The following is a 22,861-nucleotide window of genomic DNA, read 5'->3' as shown; positions in this document are numbered from 1 at the left end:
TGTGTGTGTGTGTGTGTGTGTGTGTGTGTGCGCTTTAAGCTAAATGATGTGTGTGTGCAGGCTCATATTTAGAGACAGGACAGGAAGTGGAGTCTCCTGTGATTCTAAACCACAGCGAGAAAAACAACAGCATCAGACTAAACTGTAATCTTTGGCCTAATGTACTTTATTATGTGTGGAGGTTCACAAGTTCTGAATGTTTACGGAGTGATCTGAGGTATGTAGAGGTAAGAGTATGACATGGTTCAGGTGCTTCTACAGAGACCATAGACAGATACTGGGACAAGAAAGAGGCCATAGAATAAAGCACTGAAAATGAGTGGAAAAACAAAAAACACAAAAAAAATCACTAAGACCCTGTTTTCTATTCCCTATGGTGGTCTTTATTATACAGTGGATCCCCTGAATATGAGCTTGTTTTCTTCTTTCTATCCTTTCCCGTATCCCGTGGTTCTGGTCTACAGTCCAACAATCCTGAGGGTGACTTAGTTTTGTCCAAATGTTTCTAAACGTCTCTGCAACATTGACCATTCCATTTCGGCTTTTAGACAGGCTGTCTCCAGCTGCTGCTCACGACCCGGATTATGGGCCAATCGGCAGCAGGGAAGCCCCATGGAGCTCCTTCTTCTCTTTGTGTGTGGCTCCCTCACTGTCACTGTGCCACTAGGGGGCAGAGTTGGTCATGGAGTCCACAGAGTTTACACTGGTAGACTGCACACAGCTGTGGGAGATCGGCACCTCAGGGTGCTGCTGCACAGACAAGAAGAAGAAGTAGAAGAAGAAGAAGAAGAAGAAGAAGAGAGAGGTTTGTTTGAGTATCTGTATCTGTGGCTCTATGGATCTGTCTGTGTGTGTTCATACTTACATGCCTCCTAAAGATCCTGTCCAACAGGCTGCGCCGCGGCGGCTCCGGAGGCTGATTCCAGTCAAGGTCCGGAGGTTTCAACCCCTGAGGTCCAAACACATTCAAATCTCGGAAACATTCTGTCTCTATCATCTAGAGGAGAGGAGAGTAGAGGAGAGGAGACCTTTGACCGATCAAAATCTACTAAGGCATTCATGCAGAGGAACAAATACAATGTTCTGGAATGGCCATCTCAGTCCCCAGACCTGAATATTATTGAACATTTGTGGTGTGGTTTAAAGCGGACTGTCCATGCTCGGAAACCATCAAACCTGACTGAACTGGAGACAAGAATAGAATTCACCAACCAACACCTAAAAAAGGCTGTTACAATTCTGTAAGAACATCCTCTGGACAGATGAGACCAAGATCAACTTGTACCACAGTGATGGGAAGAGAAGAGTGTGGAGAAGGAAAGGAACTGCTCATGATCCACAACATACCACCTCATCAGTGAAGCATGGTGGTGGTAGTGTCATGGTGTGGACATGTATGGCTGCAGATGGAACTGGTTCCCTTGTATTTATTGATGATGTAACTGCTGACAAAAGCAGCAGGATGAATTCTGAAGTGTTTCCAGCAATATTATCTGCTCATATTCAGCCAAATGCTTCAGAACTCATTGGACGGCGAAACACAGTGCAGATGGACAATGACCCAAAGCGTACTGTAAAAGCAACCAAAGAGTTTTTTAAGGAAAATAAGTGGAATTTTATGCAATGGCCAAGTCAATCACATGACCTGAATCTGATTTAGCATGCATTTCAGTTGCCGAAGACCAAACTGAAGGGAAAATGCCCCAAGAACAAGCAGGAAGTGAAGACTGTTGCAGTAGAGGCCTCGCAGAGCATCACCAGGGATGAAACCCAGTGTCTGGTGATGTCTATGCCTTCCAGACTTCAGGCTGTAAGTGACTGCAAAGGATTTGCAACCAAGTATAAAACAATGAAGGTTTGATTTATGATTATGTAGTTTAGAGTTGTTCCTATTCCGATACCAGTATCGGAAAGGCCTCCTATACTGCCGAAAATGCTGGCATCGGTATCGGCGAGTCCTGGAGTCCAGGCGCCGATAAATTATTAACACATTTCGTGTATGCTGAAAGACTACGGACATTAGGCGCTCCAACATGTAAATGTCCGTGGTCTGTGCTTAGTTTAAAGCTCACATAGAGTGGCCCTGTTGCACATATATGTTAGTTATGGAGGTCTACTTACATACATTAACTTTATGGTCAAAAACCTCCTAGTTGCTGTAAACGAGCCCGAGATTACAATAAAACACAGCGTTCTCAGCAGTGGCTGAACTGTTTGTTTCGAAACTTCAGGGCTTCGTAAACAAGGTAATGATGCAGATACACACTAAAAAACAGCGTTAATTGGAACTTGGTCCGCTTTAACATCACACTGGGTGGACTGAGAGTCAACATTTACCCCTCGAAGTGCCCTGCGGTGATGCACACCAAGGGTCACATACTGCCTGCCTTTTATTTGAAAATATTGTATTGTATGTATGTATTTCTAGATTTATTCAGTTAATTTGCTTTTTTTTTACACTGCTCTATTTAAAACTGTAAATGTTTTTATTTTATTTTACAATATTGTACAACATTCATGTTTTTAAAAGGGTTTAACCTCAGCCAGGCCTCACCACAATGATTATAATATCACAGTCATGCAGGAGTAGTATGACTTTAAAATGAAAAAATTATAACACACTGGTATCGGCCGATACCCACAGCACAAGTATCGGAATCGGTATCGGGAGGGAAAAAATGGTATGGAATATCTCTACTTTAGTTTGTCCCATTACTTTTGGTCCCCTAAAAAGTGGGAGGCACATATAGAAAGTGTTGTAATTTCTACACCGTTCAATTGATTTGGATGTAAATACCCTCGAATTAAAGCTGAAAGTGTGCAGTTAAAGCACATTTTGTTCATTTCATTTCATTTCCATTGTAGCGGTGTATAGAGAGAATAAAGAGAACAGCGGGGACACCTATACAGGTCTCTGACGAAAACTCCTTGAGAAACACCACCAACGCTTTGTTCATCCTAGAGGCAAAAACTCATTTACTGTGACCGACCTGATCCCCGTCACTCACACTCACCGGAAACGGAAGGAGAGGAGAGAAGAGGGGAGGACATGAGGGGAGAGCAGTAAATAAGAGCTTCCAGCAGTTACACAAACTGCAGCCAGCATTTAAACAAGTCTTATTAAGTGCACACACACACTTACCTCGTTCTGCCATGGGATGGAAACGCTGCCTGTGGCAAATTTGGAGTAGAAGTCATTGTCAGTTTGGTCCAAATTGACTCCCTTGACTGTGGAGAACTGCTCTATGTCCAAAACGTCCTTACAGTACACTGCCCGAGGCTGGGAGAGGACAAGTACCGGGACCAAAGAGAAAAACGGAAGACAAGTTTACCTTCAAAGATTATTTTACATAATATAAGTTATTATAAGTTCTCTCAGTGAGAGTTTGACACTGGGTTTGATTGAAACACACAGTGTGCAAAGTTGTACTCACATCAGGCACAAAGGGAGGCTGCACCATCCCCGCCTCCAGCCTCTTGAAGTTGATGTTTTTGAAAAAGGAGTGGACCTTGGCACCCGCTGCTCCGTCAGCCTGACACCCCAGCCTCTGTTTGGGGTCTTTGGTCAGCAGCTGGGCAAGGAGAAGCACGGGGCTTTTCATTTTTTTACTATTTTTATGATTGCTTATTTTCAACATGAGGGTTAACATCTTCGCTTGACGCCTCACCATTCTACAGATGGCCTTGGTGTCCTCGGTGAACTTGTCATTGTACTCCTCCTCTTCCTCCTGCACCCTCCTCTCCACCTCCTCCCGCTTCACGCGTTCTTTACGAGCACGGAAGGGAGATCGTCCAGCAGTCATCTCGTACACGAGACAGCCCAGCCCCCACCAATCGGGACTCATGCTGTATTTCTCATTGTTTATCACCTCTGGAGCTAAAGAGAAAACGGGTTATTGTTCAGGGTAAAAACTCAGATAAATGAATGATTGCCGGCTGCGTCTCTTACCCATGTAACCCACAGTGCCCACTCTGCCTCTGATCAGCTCGCCTTCAGGCACTTTGATGGCCAGCCCCAGGTCAGAAATACGGATGTGTCCTGTAACAGTGATGAGTTTGACATATTTATTCAAAGTTTAGTGGTTTATGGAAACACAGCTACTGTGGTTTTACATTGTGCTTCATTCAAGCAGTCAAAACTCACCATTGTCATCCAAGAGGATATTCTCTGGTTTCAGATCCCTAAAATAAAGAACACGTTAAAGAGAGCCCAACACAAACAGAATAAAGATAAAGACATACATGCAGTATGCAGCGCTACCTGTAGACAATACATTCCCTGTGCAGGTGATCCAGTCCACAGCAGATCTGAGCAGCATAAAACTGGACCCTGTCTTTATCAAAGCCCGGAGTTCCCATGTTGTAAATGTGAAACTTTAGGTCTCCACCGTTCATGATGGTCAGCACCAGACACAGAGCGTCTTTGGTCTCATATGCATACGCTAAACTCACCTGGAAGACGACATGAAGACAAGATCAGACAAGAGAACAAAGACAGAGAGCATGATCTCTCATCTTTATTTACTCACCACAAATCTACTGTTGACTTTCTCTAAAATCTGCTTCTCATTCAGCGCCATGGATTCTCCTTTCCTTTTCTTTATCCTCTTCTTCTCCAGCTTCTTGCAGGCGTACATCTTCCCTGTGGCTCTGACCTGACAGGCACACACCTGAGAGGAACAACAACGTCTCAGAGATGACTCTAATTCATCATCATCATCATCATCATCATAATGAACTTCTGATTAACATCTCTTACCTCTCCGAATCCCCCCTTCCCCAGGACCCGGTACTGCCTGAACGTGTCTTTAGTGATCGGTTGCCTGACGGAACACAGACGCAGCAAAAGCCATTAATAGACGCTCATATAATATTGATCATGACAGAGATATTATCTGCACAACTCAATATCATCCTGAGTCTGTTTCCTGTACAGGGTGCGGCCTCTTGGATGCACTTTCACTGTACAGACACAGATGGAATGAGAGGCTGCTGCTTCCTTCTAACAAGCTTTTACATGCATTTGCATGAAGAGCTTCCTCTTTGAGTCACCACACTGTACTTCTTTTTGTCATGGTATACACTACATATTATATTATACTATACTATACGATATTTATATTATATTAAACTATATTATATTATATTCAACATTTTCATTATTTTATCATACAAAGAGCAGGTGTGGGGTAAAATAGTTCACAGCAGTTTATGGTCTCTTGGTTCTCCCTGAGGGGAACGTTCTCCATCTCATCCATAAACTCAAACTTAAGCTCATTTCAACATTTGACATACAAGTTTATAAATAAATACATTATGTATTAATATGTGTATGTACCCACTTTAAAGAGCATTTATCAGTCATTAATCAGTCATTAGAGTTTATTAGTGAGATGGAGTTCCCTCCCCTCCCCACAGGGAGAAGCTAAAGGTCATCAAGTGCAGAACCAACACACTGAAACACTGCTTTAAGCTCTGTCACCACATCTCATACACATTTCCCCTTTCCCTTAAAATATTGCCAAAGAACTCTAGGGGTGAATTCCAATTTCTTGCTTAACCCTCGATCTTAACCCTCAATCTCAAAAAAGTGCTGTCCCGATTCTCTGAAAAATTAAGTTGAGGGGCGAGTTTAAGGGCTGTATCGCCCTCAATATTGACATTTTCCAAGACCACCCTTGGGAGCAAGGGCTACCCAAAATGCATTGCGTGTTTTCACATGAGAAAGATGGCGAAGCGAGTGCGATACAAATTAAGTATTTTCTTTAATAGAGATATACAAATTATGAAAACCATTGTATTATCTTAGTTTAGGCCCATATTATGGATTACTGACGTCATTGTTGCGTCACATTTATTTTTATTTTACGATCTTTTGTCAATAGCCGGCCAGTGCGCACACGCAATCGCTGAATATGTCCGTGGTTGTGGTATTTGTATGAGTATCATCTTATAACTAACTGACAACCTAATAACTTGACTGGAATAAAATAATAAATAAATAAATAATCATGACGTAAATGTGTTCTTCTTCTTCTTTTTTGGAGTTGACAGACTGGACGCAGCTTTCGCATTATTCTGCCCCCCACAGTCTGAAGACGTATCTGCATTTAAGGGGTGTCCCATTTCTAAGTGACAAAATAACCCTCAACACTTGGTTTTGAGGGCCAGTTAAGATTAAGGGTTGAGCTTGAGGGTTTAGATTGAGGGTGCCTTCAAATACTAAACAGGATGAAACTACTCTTTCTTGACTCTCTCCATTCTTTCACTCTCTTCACTCTCTATTTATGTGGATGAAGTAATTCTTCTTTGTTTGCTTAGTTTCGGCTTCACACCGTGAAAAACATACTGCTGTTGAACTGGCACTGCTTCAAATGACCACTCACAGACTAAAATAGATAAAGCATTTTTCTCTTTTCTAGTTAACGACCTTTGTTAGTGCTTCAATAATAATAATGGTGCAGCCAGTATATACACAAAATAAAACTTGTTTTTGTCTGTTGTATAAAACACGGGTGGTAGCACTGCCACACAGAGGAGAAACGACAGAGATAACTAGAAAAGCACTTGGAAAGCGCAGACCTCTACCAAGCCATCTACCAAACTCCCTCTTTCACTGTCAATATATAATGTTTTTACAGTGTGTTCACATCACGTGAGAATTCTGACACGCTGTAATGTGCAGCAGCATCACCTTTGACTATTTGTTATTGAATACAAATACAAAAGAAATGTTTCATCCCACCTCTCGAGCATCTTCCACTGCAGGAGTCGATCAAAGTACATGGAGTTCTGGAAGTCTTTGAATGGACCGTCTCTCAGGTAGTCATGGACGGCTCTGCTCAGAAACAGTGCAGCAGATTCAAACACAAACACAGTCAAATATTCAAGTTCTAATGTTCACAATATCCCTGCTACATGCTACATACATGACACAGTTACAACAACAGATAAATAAAGACGATAAGGAGGAGACACAACAGGCAAGTGTTGAGCAGACAGGTGAAAGTTCAGCAGACAGGTGAGTGTTGAGCAGACAGGTGAGAGTTGACAGGTCAGTGTTAAGCAGACAGGTGAGCGTCGAGCAGACAGGTGAGTGTTGAGCAGACAGGTGAGTGTTGAGCAGACAGGTGAGTGTTGACAGGTGAGAGTTGAGTAGACAGGTGAGAGTTGACAGGTGAGTGTTAAGCAGACAGGTGAGCGTCGAGCAGACAGGTGAGTGTTGACAGGTGAGTGTTGAGCAGACAGGTGAGTGTCGAGCAGACAGGTGAGTGTCGAGCAGACAGGTGAGTGTTGACAGGTGAGTGTTGAGCAGACAGGTGAGTGTCAAGCAGACAGGTGAGAGTTCAGCAGACAGGTGAGTGTTGACAGGTGAGTGTTGAGCAGACAGGTGAGAGTTGACAGGTGAGAGTTGAGCAGACAGGTGAGTGTTGAGCAGACAGGTGAGAGTTGAGCAGACAGGTGAGTGTTGAGCAGACAGGTGAGTGTTGAGCAGACAGGTTAGTGTTGAGCAGACATGTGAGTGTTGAGCAGACAGGTGAGAGTTGACAGGTGAGTGTTGAGCAGACAGGTGAGTGTTGAGCAGACAGGTGAGTGTTGATCAGGTTAGAGGATGAAGAGAGTGTTTCTCACTTGCAGCAGTTGCTGAAGATCTCCTTGCATGGACTGAGCTGTAGGTTTTCTCTGCACTCGTCTGCAAAAACCTCGGCGATGTCAACTCGCTGAGGCGACTACATCATGGACACATGTAAACAGTGACATACGCACAGAAATCACACAAATACATTACTTTATAACACATCAGCCATACAGCACTGGTTTGTACATTAAACTGTGAGTAAGGCTGTGGTTGAGCTGTAACTGAAAGGGTTAATGATGAAACAACACAGTATGAATGAAACCTACTTGTTTAGAGAGAAAAGTCTTAATGATCTGGTCTCCTCTTCTTTTTCTTTTTTCATCAGGTGTCACCTCGTAGTCTTCCTGAAACACAAATAAACTCAAGTGTCATGAACCTTTAATATCATTCATTATACAGATGTATAGTAAGTTATTACTAGTATTTTTGTGATACTGACTCTGCTTCAAACCCCCACTGCTTCACCTTGTGTTGTACATGTGTTAACGTTCGGTTTTGAAAAAGTTAATCTCATCATCACCATTGAGTCAATAAACATGCAGCTTTGTCCAGCATCCACCTGGCTCCAGATTAGCTGTTTATCAGAGACAGAGCTAACGTGTGATTGTTTTGTTTTAAGATGCTGCAGAAAAGATCTAAAATACACAGAATAAACATAAGCTCATGAGAACTAAAGCATTTTACTGTAATGAGTCATTTTCTATTTATATTGGTAGGAAAAATGTTTGGTATCAAAGTCCAGATATTGATCTTGACATTGATGTCAAAGATACTGAACTCAGTTATGGTACAGTTTGTAATAGATTCTAGTTAAGATGACAAAATTGTAGTTAAATGACATTTGATCAAGGCTTTATTTATTATTATATATTTATAATATCCATCATGACAGTTATAAGCATAACAGGAAACTGAAAGATGTAAATTAAGATGAATGACAATCAGCAGAACGTACACACACAAAAACACACACACACAGTGTCACTCACTCTCACAGAAACATAAACATATGTGACTCTTGGCTCAGTGTGTGAACATATGAAGCTGTGACACACATACACTCACTGAACAGTGTTAAAGGTGCCGTGAATGATTTGTCAATACCATCCTTTTCGACTAAAATATGTCATGTGTGAGGTTTTATGGTATTCTGTCTTGAGAGGGAAACTGGGGGGTGGGGGCAATGCTGGGTGGAGGTGAAGGTGGGGTCTGGATGGAGGTGTGGTCTGGGTGGGGATGTGGTCTGGGTGGAGGTGTGGTCTGGATAGAGGTGTGGTCTTGGTGAGGATGTGGTCTGGGTGGAGGTGTGGTCTGGATAGAGGTGTGGTCTTGGTGAGGATGTGGTCTGGGTGGAGGTGTGGTGTGGGTGGAGGTGGGGTCTGGGTGGAGGTGTGGTCTGGGTGAGGATGGGGTCTGGGTGGAGGTGTGGTGTGGGTGGAGGTGGGGTCTGGGTGGAGGTGTGGTCTGGGTGAGGATGGGGTCTGGGTGGAGGTGTGGTGTGGGTGGAGGTGGGGTCTGGGTGGAGGTGTGGTCTGGGTGGAGGTGTGGTCTGGATGGAGGTGTGGTCTGGGTGGAGGTGTGGTCTGGGTGAGGATGGGGTCTGGGGGGAGGTGTGGTCTGGGTGAAGGTGGGGTCTGGATGGAGGTGTGGTCTGGATGGAGGTGTGGTCTGGGTGGAGGTGTGGTCTGGATGGAGGTGTGGTCTGGGTGGAGGTGTGGTCTGGGTGAGGATGGGGTCTGGGTGGAGGTGTGGTCTGGGTGAAGGTGGGGTCTGGATGGAGGTGTGGTCTGGATGGAGGTGTGGTCTGGGTGAAGGTGGGGTCTGGATGGAGGTGTGGTCTGGGTGGAGGTGTGGTCTGGGGGCGGTTGAATAATCATTACTCAGTGTAATTGTCTGCTCTTGACGCAGCAGCAGCTTGGATTCAGGCCATGTGTCTTGATGAAAGTGACGGCACTTGAGAAGATGGATGTGTGTGTGTGTTCTATCAGTGCGAAGTCCAGACATTTTCCTCTAATTGTCCAAAATGTACACAAAGGTCTCGTCTGATATTTTCCATATCTTTTCCTGCCAGTGCTCTCATTTACAAATAATGTCCAAGTGACACAGACGGGACAGAAATGGACACAAGGAGACGTGTCCCGCATCCTGCTCATGACAGGGACCAGGGGCGTCCTCCTGCTGCTGTGAATGTGACAAAACTCCCACTGCATTCTTATTACCATATAATATGTGAAAGACAAACTCTGAGGAAAAAATCCAGACCTGTTCGTAGACACTGACTGTGATTCTTAATCTTGACTTTCCTTATACTTCCTCATTGAGTGTGTGTGTGTGTGCGTGTGTGTGTGCATGCGTGTGTGTACCATTGCGTCCAGTAGCTGGATGCACCGTTGAAGATTAGATTTGGTCTCACAGTAAAGACGGAAGAGAAGTCTTCCTATGGGCTGTTTCTCACAGATACAAACATAATCTCTCTCTGCAAATAACCAAAGAAGAAAAACTTCATGTAATAACAGTTTGTAATAAAACACTTGGACGCTGAGCACAAACACTCGTACCTATGCTGTTTCCCAGCTCAGTGCACTGGCTTATATGAGGGAAGCGAAGGATCTCCTTCCATTTTTTGCTCCTCCCTTTGCGTTTTCCTCCTCCACCTGAGAAGACAAGGACAGACAAGAGGCACAACAGTGAAAAGGAATAATGAAGGAAATGAATGATGATGATGATTAAGATTCACTCAGCCAAACGAGAATGTGTGTGTGGCCTCAGAGTCTCCATATTTCACACAATGCATCCATTTCCTCCATAAATCTCTCATCTCCTCTCCTCGTTCTCCAACATCTGTACATACACATTACATTGTTCATAGTTACAATAGGGCTCGGTGACGCCATTACTTGGCGTGGCCGCCATGTTGGAGGCTTCCTTTACTTCCTGTGCTTCACTTCTTCTCAGTCGCGTGTCTTAGTTTTCTTAATTTGGCATTATTTACCATCTCAACCATGGTAAACCGTTGCTGTGTTGTTGGGTGTAACAGCGCAACACCCATTAGCAATGGGAGAAAGATCGACAATGGATTCACTTTTCACCGCTTTCCTGCTTGGAGGCGCAACCACGGAGACCCAAGTATCCGAGTCGTCGGCTCGCTTGGATCGCGGCCGTAAGACGACCAAACATAACTTCCCACAGTGTCCCGATGTGGATGCGAGTGTGTAATTGATAACTGTGAGATTCTGGGCAAACTGTTACCTGGGGATTTCAGCGCACAGGACGATGAACCGGGATGAGGGAGCGTATCGATTAACAAAGTAAAGGAAAACTTACTGTTGTCTAAAAAATGTACCAAAAAACTAAGATAGTTAAGTGTTTTTGCTCTAATGTTCATATTTTAAAAGATAGTTTGGCTGACGTTGTCTAAATCTTAAATTGTAGCACCTGCTCCTCATCAAACACACTATAAACAGGCCCACTTCCTTATTTAAGCACCAGTTGTTGTGTGAAAACGTTCATGTGCTCAGTTATGAGAACCCCAGGGGTCTCAGCTGTGTGGTCTCCTATTTTAATCCCTTTTATTAAAATCCTGACCAAACCACAGCAGTGAACAAAGAAGGTCATTCCCCACGAGGCTCACCAGGCTAAATATCAAGCTACTGTACGTCATGTGTGGATGAAAGCGGCCACCGCACGCCCTGGCTTTCCTGTGAGGGCTCAACGTCATAAATATCAGCTCCACCCAGGAATTCAACTTCTACATAATGCAGAGATACATCCAGAAATAATGCAGTTCCTTCTTTTCTGTGCTTTTTTGTAGCCTCCTGAAATCACCTCCTACTTTTTATATCATCGTCATAATCATCTATTTACGGCTTCGCATTCATTCACATTACAGATAAATCCAGAAACACAGCTCTGTATTTTTCTTTCTTATCCTGCTCTTCATGTCATTATTCATTCAGAACTCGACAGAATTATCCCCAGTTCGGGATCCGCGTTGGAGAAAAAAGAGCCAAATACAGCGGATTTATTGTGGTTAATAAAACCTTTTATTCTTCACTGTGTGTGAGAGGGGGAGATGAAAAAAGTCACTCAGTCCCACGTCATCATATTTAATTTGTCCAAGTGTAACAAACTACTTCAAGACTGATTCCAGGAAGGAATAAAGAGAAAGTGCAGTGTTGTGTTGCATGAGCAGATCTCAACATCCATACACAAATTCATACACAGCCACTCCCGCAAACATACAAATATTATGAATAAATTGTCCTCCATCTCCACAGGTGAAACAAATCATTTCCTTTATTTGTCATCTCTAACGTCTCTGTGGCCAAAATACAAACAACACAAGAGTGTATGGTCCTTGTATTGTTGGTGTTTGTAGGGTCCTGCAGACCGGAGGCCAGTGTCGATGTGCAACAGAACCTGAGGTCTGTAGGTATTTTCATTGTCACTGCAGACATCCATCAGGTCTGTGTGGAGAACCAGCTCTATGTACAGAGCTTTTCAGCAGTGTGATGTGAGAGCATGGGCAGAGAGTTTGCTCTTCTCTACACCTACACTGTGCAAAATGTGAGAAAGGCTCTCTTTGACGATTCACACTCATCTTCCTGCAACGCACACACACACACAAATCCACATCCTCGTTCACAAACAACAGACTTTTTCTTTCTGATTATCCAACTCATTCTTACACATCACCTCACTGTTGAGTCACACTGTGGTGGTCTGTGAGGTAGCAGCACAGTGAAGCCAAACACCACCGCACTATACAAATGCCTTTGTTCTCACAAGTATCCCACTTCCTTCTCTCCCACAGAGTCCAGCTGCTCAATCCTTGGACTTTAGTAGTGTGAGATCTGCAGGTGAAGGCCTGTGTTTTTATGTGCCGTGGAAAACAAGCACATTATTCCACAAGGAAGACAGGCGTGAGTGTGCATTGGCACATCCTTTTCCTTCCTGCAGAGAACTTCTTTTCATGACATTTAAGAGGAGATGCTTAGGCTTACACCAAAGTACATTCAATAGACAAATGGAAAGTTTATATTTCTGTGAACTCAAGAGCAAACTTTACAGCCTCACACCTAAAGGCATTGAGGACAATGCAAATTATCTCTACATGCAAATAACATTTCAGTTATTTTTTTTCAGGTTTGTGCAGTGTGTGTGTGTGTGTGTGTGTGTGTGTGTGCCACAGGACGGGAAGGGAAACACTGCCCGGACCTGAGTCGAGGACGAGGACTATAGCAGGAAGACACTATTTGTTGCCCTGTTCCACCATGATGTCATGTCGGTCCCTCTGCTTTAGCTGCTTTATTACCACAGTCCACAAGGTTTTTCTTTTTTTATTATCTTTATCACAATAATTATCTGGACGCTGCTAACAACCGCTAACAAGCTCAGAGCAAACATCTGTGACATACAGCTTTTAATCTGGCAACACTGGACTATTCTTTCAGCTTCTGTGGGGGTCTGGGGTCACATGTTGAACCACTTAGTGTTTTGGTGTTGCTGAGCTCACCGGTGCATTCTTTCTTTTTAAGAATGTTCCAAACAGTTGATTTGGACACACCTAATGTTTTTGCTATTTCTCTGATGGGTTTGTTTTGATTTTTCAGCCTAATGATGGCTTGCTTCACTGACAGTGACAGCTCGATGGATCTCATATTGACAGTAAACAGCAACAGATTCCAAATGCAAAAGTCACTCCTGGAATCAACTCCAGAACTTTTACCTGCTTAATTGAAGATGACATAACGCGGGAATAGCCCACACGTGTCCATGAAATACCTTTTCAGTCAATTCCCATTACTTTTGGTCCCCTAAAAAGTGGGAGGCTCATATAGAAAGTGTGGTAATTCCTACTCCGTTCACCTGATTTTGATGTAAATACCCTCAAATTAAAGGCACCATATGTAAGAATGTGGCCAAAAACGGTTACTACACTAAAATTCAAAATACAGAGGTCTTTTAGGTTTCGTTTTCTTCGCCATTGTCGCTCAGACGTCACTGGCAACCAGTGGTTGCTTGGCAGCTGAGACTCTACTGACTGCAATGATTGGTAGACGGCGGTAGGTGGCGCTGTAGTGTTGTCATTGGTGAGTTCAGTTTGTTGTATGAACATTATTCTCTGAGTCTCTGGGACAAATTAGGAGGATTTCTTGGCCAGTTGTTTTAGATTTATTACATAATGCACCTTTAAAGCTCAATTCCATTGTCGTGGTGTATAGAGCCAAAAGAGGAGAAGTGTGTCTGACTGTATATATATTTATGTATCACATGAAATCTAAAACATATGTTTCCTGTTTTCCACAGTTTTCAGTGAAACATGTTGCCTGTAGCTACATGTGCACAAAGCTTCAAGAGCGAGCCGACACAAGTGAGACAGTTTTCCCGTCTTAATGTCCTTGTAATCATTACAGCTATAAATAGAACGCAGCCCAAGGGCAGGAGCAATGTGTTAATGCAGAGTGAGGTGGTCAAACCGGTCCATGACCTCAGCGCTGGTGAGCTGTGACAGTTGTTGTGGAGTGTGTGTGTCCGTGTCCGTGTGTGCGTGTGTGTGTGTGTGTGTGTGTGTGTGTGTGTGTGTGTGTGTGTGTGTGTGTGTGTCTGTGTGTGTGTGTGTGTGTGTGTGTGTGTGTGAGTGAAAAGTTGCATGCAAAGACAAAAATGTGACAAAAGCAGCAGAAGTCAGGTTACATTTCCTGCCTGGGAATAATCAGGTGCCACACATTTCCTGTTCCATAAATATCTGAAATATGGAATGTGTGTGTGTGTGTGTGGGGGGGGGGGGGATTCAATAGACTGAAATTATATAACCACCACCACGCTGTCCAATCAAAGCACCACACACTGCACAGTGCATGCTGGGTAATACTTGGTGTTTGTCCATCCATAAAGATCCAGGAGGGCAGAGCATAGTCCACACAATGCTGACCATAATAGGACACTCCTACGCCCTGAGACATGCTGTCAGTGTGTTTGTTCACCTCCATAAATGTTTTCATAGAGCGGAACATTATGGCAAAGTAATCTGAAATCACTAGGAGGGATGAGTTTATCTGTGTTGAGAGCGAGTGAACGAGAGCAAACACACGGCAAAGTGCTCACAATGACAACAAGACTGACTGATGTGGACAGATAATACTCAACACACACAGAGCCATCCCGGAAGTGACGGTGCTGCCCTTGTTCAGCTTTCTTAATCCTCTGAAGCTCGTTCTCCAGTTACTTCTCATATCATCGAACACACAAACACAGTCTTTGTGATGTTTGATCCGGGCCCTGACTGTAAATGTTGACGTTGTTCCGTGCCCTTTTGTCTCTGGAATAATGAAATCACATCAACACAAATGCTAAGAGAACGCTGCTGTTTTTACCTATAAATCCTTCATAAATTCACTATGAATACATGAATAACCACATTTAGAGAAGAACATACAGTATCTTCACTTCAGCGACATGACCCAGCCTTGGGTAACTGCCGTGTCTGACCTTGTTTTGCATGCATCAGCACATTTGCATGGACGTGAATGACATGAAAACCTGTGTCCAGCATTAGCTTCATTACAGGACAGGAGAGATTAACGAGGAAGCTTCAAAAGTTACAACATTGATTATTCTTAAATGAAAGTCCATCAAATATTAATTGAATGTTCCATTACACAGAACAGGAAGTCCATCGATGCTGCATGAGTAATCACCAGCGGTGATCACATGAGAATCAGGGATATCATCACTGCATTGTTAAAATGTCTGCTTTTACTTCAGATAGTTAACATATATTTCCCAGAATCCCACTTGACAACCCCAAAGAACAGGCGTGAACGCGTTACGTACACTGTGTATGTGGGCAGAAGCAGTAACAACAATAGAGATCGTAAGAGCCACAGAGCTGAATTTTTCCACTCAAGAAAAAATGAGTCACGCTCCTACTCAAAAAACACAGCGAGACTTGTGGTTCTGGCCACGCAGAGCCGGGCTTTTCTGCTTCTTTTTTTTTTTTACTTTAAATCTCATGTAGAACTGAGACCTTCTGCTGATGCTGATGACTTCATTCTGAAGAATTCTGATTTTTTTTAAAAAATATGTCAAGCAGCAGGAAAAGCATTGAACCCTAATCTGCGTCTAATCTGAAACCAGGCCTCGGGGCTTTTGTTGTTTGTCCACAAAATCACTTCAATAAAACACATAAAACTGCCTTAATGTATCACTGTATTTATAAAGCTTGATGTGAAAACAGCTGAAGTTTTATCTTTATGACACAGTCTGAATACTTTTAAATGTTTATTCTACACACACTCACACATAAGTTTTTTTGAGGCACACAGAAAAACTAAAGTATACACTTAATGGTCTGAGCTCTCAATGTTAGAGATTATAGATTATATATGTAGATATATTATAGATACAATAATTCAACAAGAATACAATTTTCTTCAATATCAAAGGTTCAATACGTATTCATATGTTTTTGAGCGATTACATCATTGCCTCAGATGTTTCCGTGTGTAACTCGTGTTTATTGTTTTAAAGCTCACATAGAGTGGTCCTGTTGCACATATGTGTTAGTTATGGAGGTCTACTTACATACATTAACTTGTTTTTATGGTCAAAAACCTCCTAGTTGCTGTAAACGAGCCGATAGAAACCCTCTTTTCTGACGCTGTTTCCCAGCCGCGAGATTTGAGACTCTCTCACCCAGAAGACAGAGTCTTGTGATTGGCCAGTACCCGGAAGTGACATATTCAGCACACCAGCTCTGGAACGGTGGATGCACTGCTCCTCATTATCAAAACATTGTTTTAACAGTGTTTAAAAATAGCTTCTTCACGACTCCCCGCCGCAGTCCCTTTTATGACTTTGACCCGGAGTCAGACCCAGAGTCAGAAGACACTGTCGCTCGTGAGACACCTCCACAACGGACGTTATTCTTCTTGCGATCTAGAGGAGAGGCTGAAATTTACAACAAAGAACTGCTCCTCTGCTCACCCCCTCCCTTCCCTGAGCGCTACGGTATCCGCAGCTGGTCAAATGTCGTCCTCGTTGTCTTTCTCCGTGTCAGCAGATGAGGTTCGTGAGGCGAGGGAGAGGGCGAGTTACCGCGGCCGTAGCAGACGAAGCGGGGAGAGTGGAGGCGGGACTTCTGCTACAAGTAAAGAGACGCTTGATTTGTTCTCTCGCGTTTGTCCTTACAGGCTCCGGTAGAAACATGGCGTCTCGCTGCTAACAGTGGCAATGCAACCGCGGCCCGCGAAGATGTTATTTTACATGACTTTTTGAAACACTACGAAAATGAAACAAAAACCATTATACAGCGACTAGACAATGCAGGAGCACATAATATGTATAAAAAAAGTGGATTTTGGGTTATATAAACCCATAAATACTACACAGTGTCCCTTTAAGTAAAATTTTATGATGATAATTATCAATATGAACTAACTCACTGCACCATAACATCTCTCCTTTAATATAATGCACATGTATGTGTGAGCAGTGTGTGATGCTGCTGCACTGTACAACTTCTGCTGACCATAGAATCAGATAAAGTTGATGATTACGTTTGATAAAATGTCATAGACGTCATTCATGGTGCGTTTCCTGTGGGAAGCACAAATTTTAAGGCAGCCATTCCATTCATTGGCCTGGAAGTGAAACAACAGGCTGTTTTTCCCTCTCCCGTCTCCTCACAATAAAAGTTAGCAGCATTATGTCATGGCTCTGTCCTGGGGGAGGAGCTCTCCATGCAAGTGTTTTGTTTGTGTGGGAGTAGCAGAGAAAATGTGAGTGCGACAGCAGAGACAAAGTGACTGGAGTAAATTTTCCGTTGCCATTATGTGACGGCAGGAGGAGGAGGATCACACAGAGCAACAAAGGCCTGTGTGTTTGATAGTTGAGGTTGCAGAATTGCACAGGATACCAGGCTCATTTCACTAAAATGCTGTTGGTTATGACAGCGGCTTGGGCCTGCCAAGACTTGCTGTGGAATCACGTGACGTAGCGAAAGCCCTCAGTTCTCCTGCAGCAGCAGCTCAAAGCCACAGCGCTCGCTTCAAGCCCACACAAGTCACTCGTACAGACAAATATCTCTGCTTTTCTTGTTTCATATACAATTCCTTGTATTGACTAGCCAGCTGATCTGGAATGACAAAACCTCTGGAGATTGTAATGCGGCAGAACAAAAATGTCAAGATAGTTTCCGAACGCAGCACAATGTGATTAGGGCTTGATGTAATCCAGATCTGACAGAGTCAGGATTCTCCCATTAGTCCCACGTCTAATTTAATGACTTAAATAAATTCAAATATTTTCAATTGGTTTTATTCCTACGGAGCCCCGGACATGACATGTCAAATAAGTACAACGTGCGCACAAAATAATATTTTGTGGCCATGAAGTAGGTATAATGTGCGAACGAAGTAATAATAATATAATTCCTGGAGAGCTGGTTAAGCAAATTGAGCGCACCATCTCGAAGGTCTCAGGTAGAGGCAGAGGAGCGACAGCTACGCGACGGAAAGGGAAAACGTTAAAGGTCACATAGAGTGGTCCTGTTGCACATATATGTTAGTTATGGAGGTCTACTTACATACATGAACTTGTTTTTATGGTCAAAAACCTCCTAGTTGCTGTAAACGAGCCGATAGAAATCCTCTTTTCTGACGCTGTTGCCCATCCGCAATATTTCCGACTCAACTCTCACCCCCAGAAGACAGAGTCTTGTGATTGGCCAGTACCCGGAAGTGACATATTCACCACACCAGCTCTCAGAAGCGCAGCTCCCCCCTCTGGAACGGTGGATGCACTGCTCCTCATTATCAAAACATTGTTTTAACAGTGTTTACAAATAGCTTCGTCACGACTCCCCACCGCAATCCCTTTTATGACTTTGACCCGGAGTCAGACCCAGAGTCAGAAGACACTGTCGCTCGTGAAACACCTCCACAACGGACGTTATTCTTCTTCTGCGGTTCAATGTACACAACGGGATGTGCCCGGACTAGTGCCCGGAGCAGGAGGATCTGCTGTTCAGGAGAACCACTGTTTACGTAACCGGACTGGGTTTTTTCAGAGATCTCGCTGAGCCCGAGATTACAATAAAACACAGCGTTCTCAGCAGTGGCTGAACTGTTTGTTTTGAACCTTCAGGGCTTCTTAAACAAGGTAAGGACGTAGATACACACTAAAAAACAGCGTTAATTGGAACTACAGAGATATTCTGATAAGGCTGGCATTGCAAGAAACCATTTTTACAGAGAGATATTTAAACAGAGCCTGGTTGCTTTACCGGCAGAGGTACGACTTGGACGCCGGGATAGATTTCATTATTGACCAACTGCAAGGCCCTGGAAAGGTTCACGGTTACCGGTGGATGTACACAAAGTGTAAATAACACAGCATTTCTATCAGGAAAGAAGATCCTTTTTTTTAGAGCTATATGGGCTGTAAACATATCAATAAACTGTGACTGAAAGTTGACATTAATGTGTTCAGCCTTAATCTGATGACATATTTAAAGAAAGGCTGAACACTTGTTTTTCCCATCGTACCTCGACTCAGCTTTTTGGAAATATACCTTTAATGCACTGGTTCGACGCTCTTATGTAACAACAGTGTCCAAAAGCATGACCGACCAAGCTGGAGAGCCAGCGGGCAGCAGAGTGGAATTCAGCTCTGTGACTGCAGTTCAGCAGAGGCATCTTTTCCCCCTTTACTCTCATTCACCTTGACAGCCAATGGCGTTCTCTCACGAGGCTCGGAATGTTCTACTGCTGCCAGCAAGTCTTGTGAATGGGCACACACACACACACACACACACACACAGCAGCAGAGTTCATGTTACATTTATACAAAATAATTCACCCTCTCATAAATCTACAGTATAGCCTGGTATAAAAGCTTCACACACACACACACACACACACACACACACGGCTCTCACATGGTTAGCACAACAGTGCTGTAGCTGTCAGATGATCCTCAGATGACCAACACTGTTTCATATCACCATGAACTATCTCCCACAGAGACCGGAAGGCGACTCCACAGGAAGATGGCTCTCGGATGGCAGTGGCCCACTCACTTTGTTTACGTAATCATCATTAGAATAAATAGGTTATGGGCTGCATCTGACTGCTGTTTGACTTCACTTCACAAGAGGAAAGCTCCGTAATCTCACAGCTGTCTGTTTGTTTTTCAAAATCCTATTTCATAATCCTATTTGATCCACAGGTTTTAACGCAGTAACCCATCGTCAGAGAGGAGTCTTTGAAGCCGTCGCGTTCACAGGACGTCAGCTGTAAAAGCCGCTCACTGACACCAGAGGAGAGGAAGACATGGCTGAATAAAGGCTGTTTTCTTTTAATTCTACACTTCAACCGCACTCACAGCGTTTCACTGATAACTGAGGTGTGTGTGTGTGTGTGTGTGTACACACTGGTCCATGCTGTTCTGGGAGTATTTGGACAGAAGAGATGTGGCTCTCAGTGCGGCTGGGGCTCAGGACGCACTCACATAAACAAGCAGGAATAAACACTCTTCGTTTGCTCTATTCACATACTCCCACTGTTGCTGGTATGTGACCTAAGATGATCCTGTGTGTCTGCACCATCTACACTGTCATTTACATGAGTGAGAAGCAGAGGAGCGACCAGCAGCAGCAGCAGCAGCAGCAGCAGCAGCAGGGATGTGCACAGGGACTGGACTCTGTCAATCTAAGGACACGAGCAGCAACACCCTCACAACAACCTGTGACATATTTCAGTGTGCACACCACAACAAATGTGAACTTTTGAATCAGTCTCACTTGGCTGCGTTTGACGGGCCATTGGTCGAGCTGCTGAGAAAGCAGTGTTTCATCATATTAACTCAGTGTGAACATGTACAAGGCCTATTTCTCTCGCTCACAGTCAGGACAGGGACTGGACGAGGGCTGATGGAGCAGCTGGGACAAGAACAGTCTGTCTTCATGGGTCATTAACACGTTCATTAAAGAAGCTTAATTCATTCAAGTCCTGCCCATCACAGCTGAGGGTTCAGACAGCAAGTCAGCTTCCTGTTTGACTTTATTATGATATTAGTTCCCACGAAACACTCTGTGTCCTCTTCCATACACTCTGCATGTCATCAGGAGAATAATGGAAGGTGCTTGTGGTATTTGTTGCCTCATGAAACCCCATGAAACCTAATGCTGACGTATTCAATAATAATATAATAACATATATATGTCGCACGTGTTTTTTTTTTTTAACAAGCAAATTCAAGTGTGGATTTTGTACTCTGAAGAAAGACGAGCATTATTGCCGTTACAGAAGTAAATGAGGTGACTTGGCGTCCTCATCCATTTCCACTGTGTGAAAAAGACATGATCATTTTAAAAGAAGGAGCCTTTGCTGTAATGACAGCTAGAATTTCACTTCAACTGCGGACAAACCTTAAAAAGTGAAACTGAAGTGGCTCTTTAAGTTACAGTGACTGACTTCCATTCATGCGAGACAATCATGGAGTCAGATTACATTATGTTTACCTGCAGGCTTTCTTCCTCCTGTCCTCTGCACAACCCTGCCTTCCTCTGAAATCACCTTTATGACACCATACAGATACACCTCCTTATGTCAGACAGCATCATCTGGCCTTGGTCACAGTGTTTCTCTGTGTGTGTGCAACACACGTCACATGTCAGCCTGCACTTGTGCGTCCCTCATCCCTGTCTCAGTGTGTGTCTCTTTGTCTCTGCATGTCAAATGTTGTCAAAGAGTGCATTCATTTGCAGACAGTGAAAGAGGATGTGGTGGGAGGCAGCAAGGCAGTGAGAATGAAACGAGCCTGGGTTAGTGTTGCATGTGTGTAGTTTAGCTGCTGTAGTGAGTGAAGTTTCTGTCTCACTATGGCCTCACTACAACCTGACTACAGCCTCTACCTACAGTCTTACTACAGTGTGACTACAGCCTGACTACAGTCTCACTCCAGCCTGACGATAGCGCTGCAACTAACGATTATTTTCGTAATCGATTAATCTGTCGATTATTTTCTCGATTAATCGTTGAATCGGTTGGTCCATAAAATGTCATAAAATGTAAAAAAAAACGTTGATCAGTGTTCGTCAAACCTGGAAATGACGATGTTCTTGAATGTCTTGTTTTGTCCACAAACCAAAATTATTCAGTTTTAATGATTTCTTTGTTATGTGGAGCAAAGAAACTAAAGCTAAAACAGTCAGAAATCTTGTTTTAATCATGAAAAAAGCTTAGAACCGATTATCGATTATCAAAATAGTTGCCGATTAATTTAGTAATCGATTAATAATCGATTCATCGAATAATCGTTTCAGCTCTACCTGACGACAGTCTCACTACACCCTCACTACAGTGTGACTACAGCCTGACTACACCTTCACTACAGCCTGACTACAGTCTCACTACGGCCTCACTAAAACCTGACTACAGCCTGACTACAGCCTCTACCGACAGTCTTACTTCAGCCTGACTACAGCCTGACTACAACCTGACTACGGCCTGACGAGAGCCTGACTACAGTCTCACTACAACCTGACTACAGCCTCTACCTACAGTCTTACTTCAGCCTGACTACAGCCTGACTACAGCCTGACTACAACCTGCCTACAGCTTACGACAGCCTGACTACAGTCTCACTAGAGCCTGACGACAGCCTCTACCTAGTATTACTACAGTCTGACTACAACCTGACTACAGCCCCACTACCTGACTACACCAGCTCATCACTATTACTTGCACCTTGTCTTTTCTGCATATTGAGCACAGACTGTGCCACAGTCAGACCAGGCCTACATGGACTCACTAAGTTAGTTATCTTAATTTAACTTGTGTTAACTGTGTGTGTCTCTGTGTTTGTGTCTCTTGTGTGTCTCACTGTGTTTGTGTCTCTTGTGTGTCTCACTGTGTTTGTGTCTCTGTGTGTGTCTCTGTGTTTGTGTCTCTTGTGTGTCTCACTGTGTTTGTGTCTCTTGTGTGTCTCACTGTGTTTGTGTCTCTGAGTGTGTGTGTGTGTGTGTGTGTGTGTGTGTGTGTGTGTGTGTGTGTGTGTGTGTGTGTGTGTGTGTGTGTGTGTGTGTGTGTGTGTGTGTGTGTGTGTGTGTGTGTGTGTGTGTGTGTGCACTCACCCTCTCTCGCCTTCAGCAGTACAGTGTTAGCTACTATATTCTCCAGCTCCATCAGAGAGCAGATCAAATGCAGAGGTTTAAGG

General features: G+C 43.6%; 1 protein-coding gene across 2 annotated transcripts; it reads right to left on the bottom strand.

Annotated features, from left to right (window-relative positions):
• Positions 1-614: 614 nt before the first annotated feature.
• On the bottom strand, positions 615-22,830 carry LOC310938259 (G protein-coupled receptor kinase 5-like; the record flags this gene model as incomplete). 2 transcript variants are annotated; one of them, XM_083902748.1, is made up of 16 exons in its annotated part: positions 615-750; positions 866-997; positions 3,143-3,280; positions 3,435-3,572; positions 3,669-3,877; positions 3,950-4,039; positions 4,145-4,182; positions 4,262-4,452; positions 4,530-4,670; positions 4,760-4,823; positions 6,746-6,838; positions 7,633-7,730; positions 7,906-7,983; positions 10,003-10,115; positions 10,198-10,293; positions 22,779-22,830. In XM_083902748.1, the coding sequence occupies 16 exons, from the start codon at positions 22,828-22,830 to the stop codon at positions 664-666; spliced, it is 1,758 nt and encodes a 585-aa protein (XP_083758874.1). In that variant the 3' UTR covers positions 615-663. The 2 variants fall into 2 exon arrangements, with proteins under 2 accessions (XP_083758874.1, XP_083758875.1); XM_083902749.1 differs by having other exon boundaries at positions 638-747.
• Between the last annotated feature and the right edge of the window lie 31 nt (positions 22,831-22,861).

The sequence above is a fragment of the Microchirus variegatus genome (assembly GCF_963457635.1).
Source record: "Microchirus variegatus genome assembly, chromosome: 16".
NCBI classification, from domain to species: Eukaryota; Metazoa; Chordata; class Actinopteri; order Pleuronectiformes; family Soleidae; genus Microchirus; species Microchirus variegatus.
The sequence above is the reverse complement of the archived record's forward strand: the minus strand, read 5'-3'. Positions and strand labels throughout refer to the sequence as shown.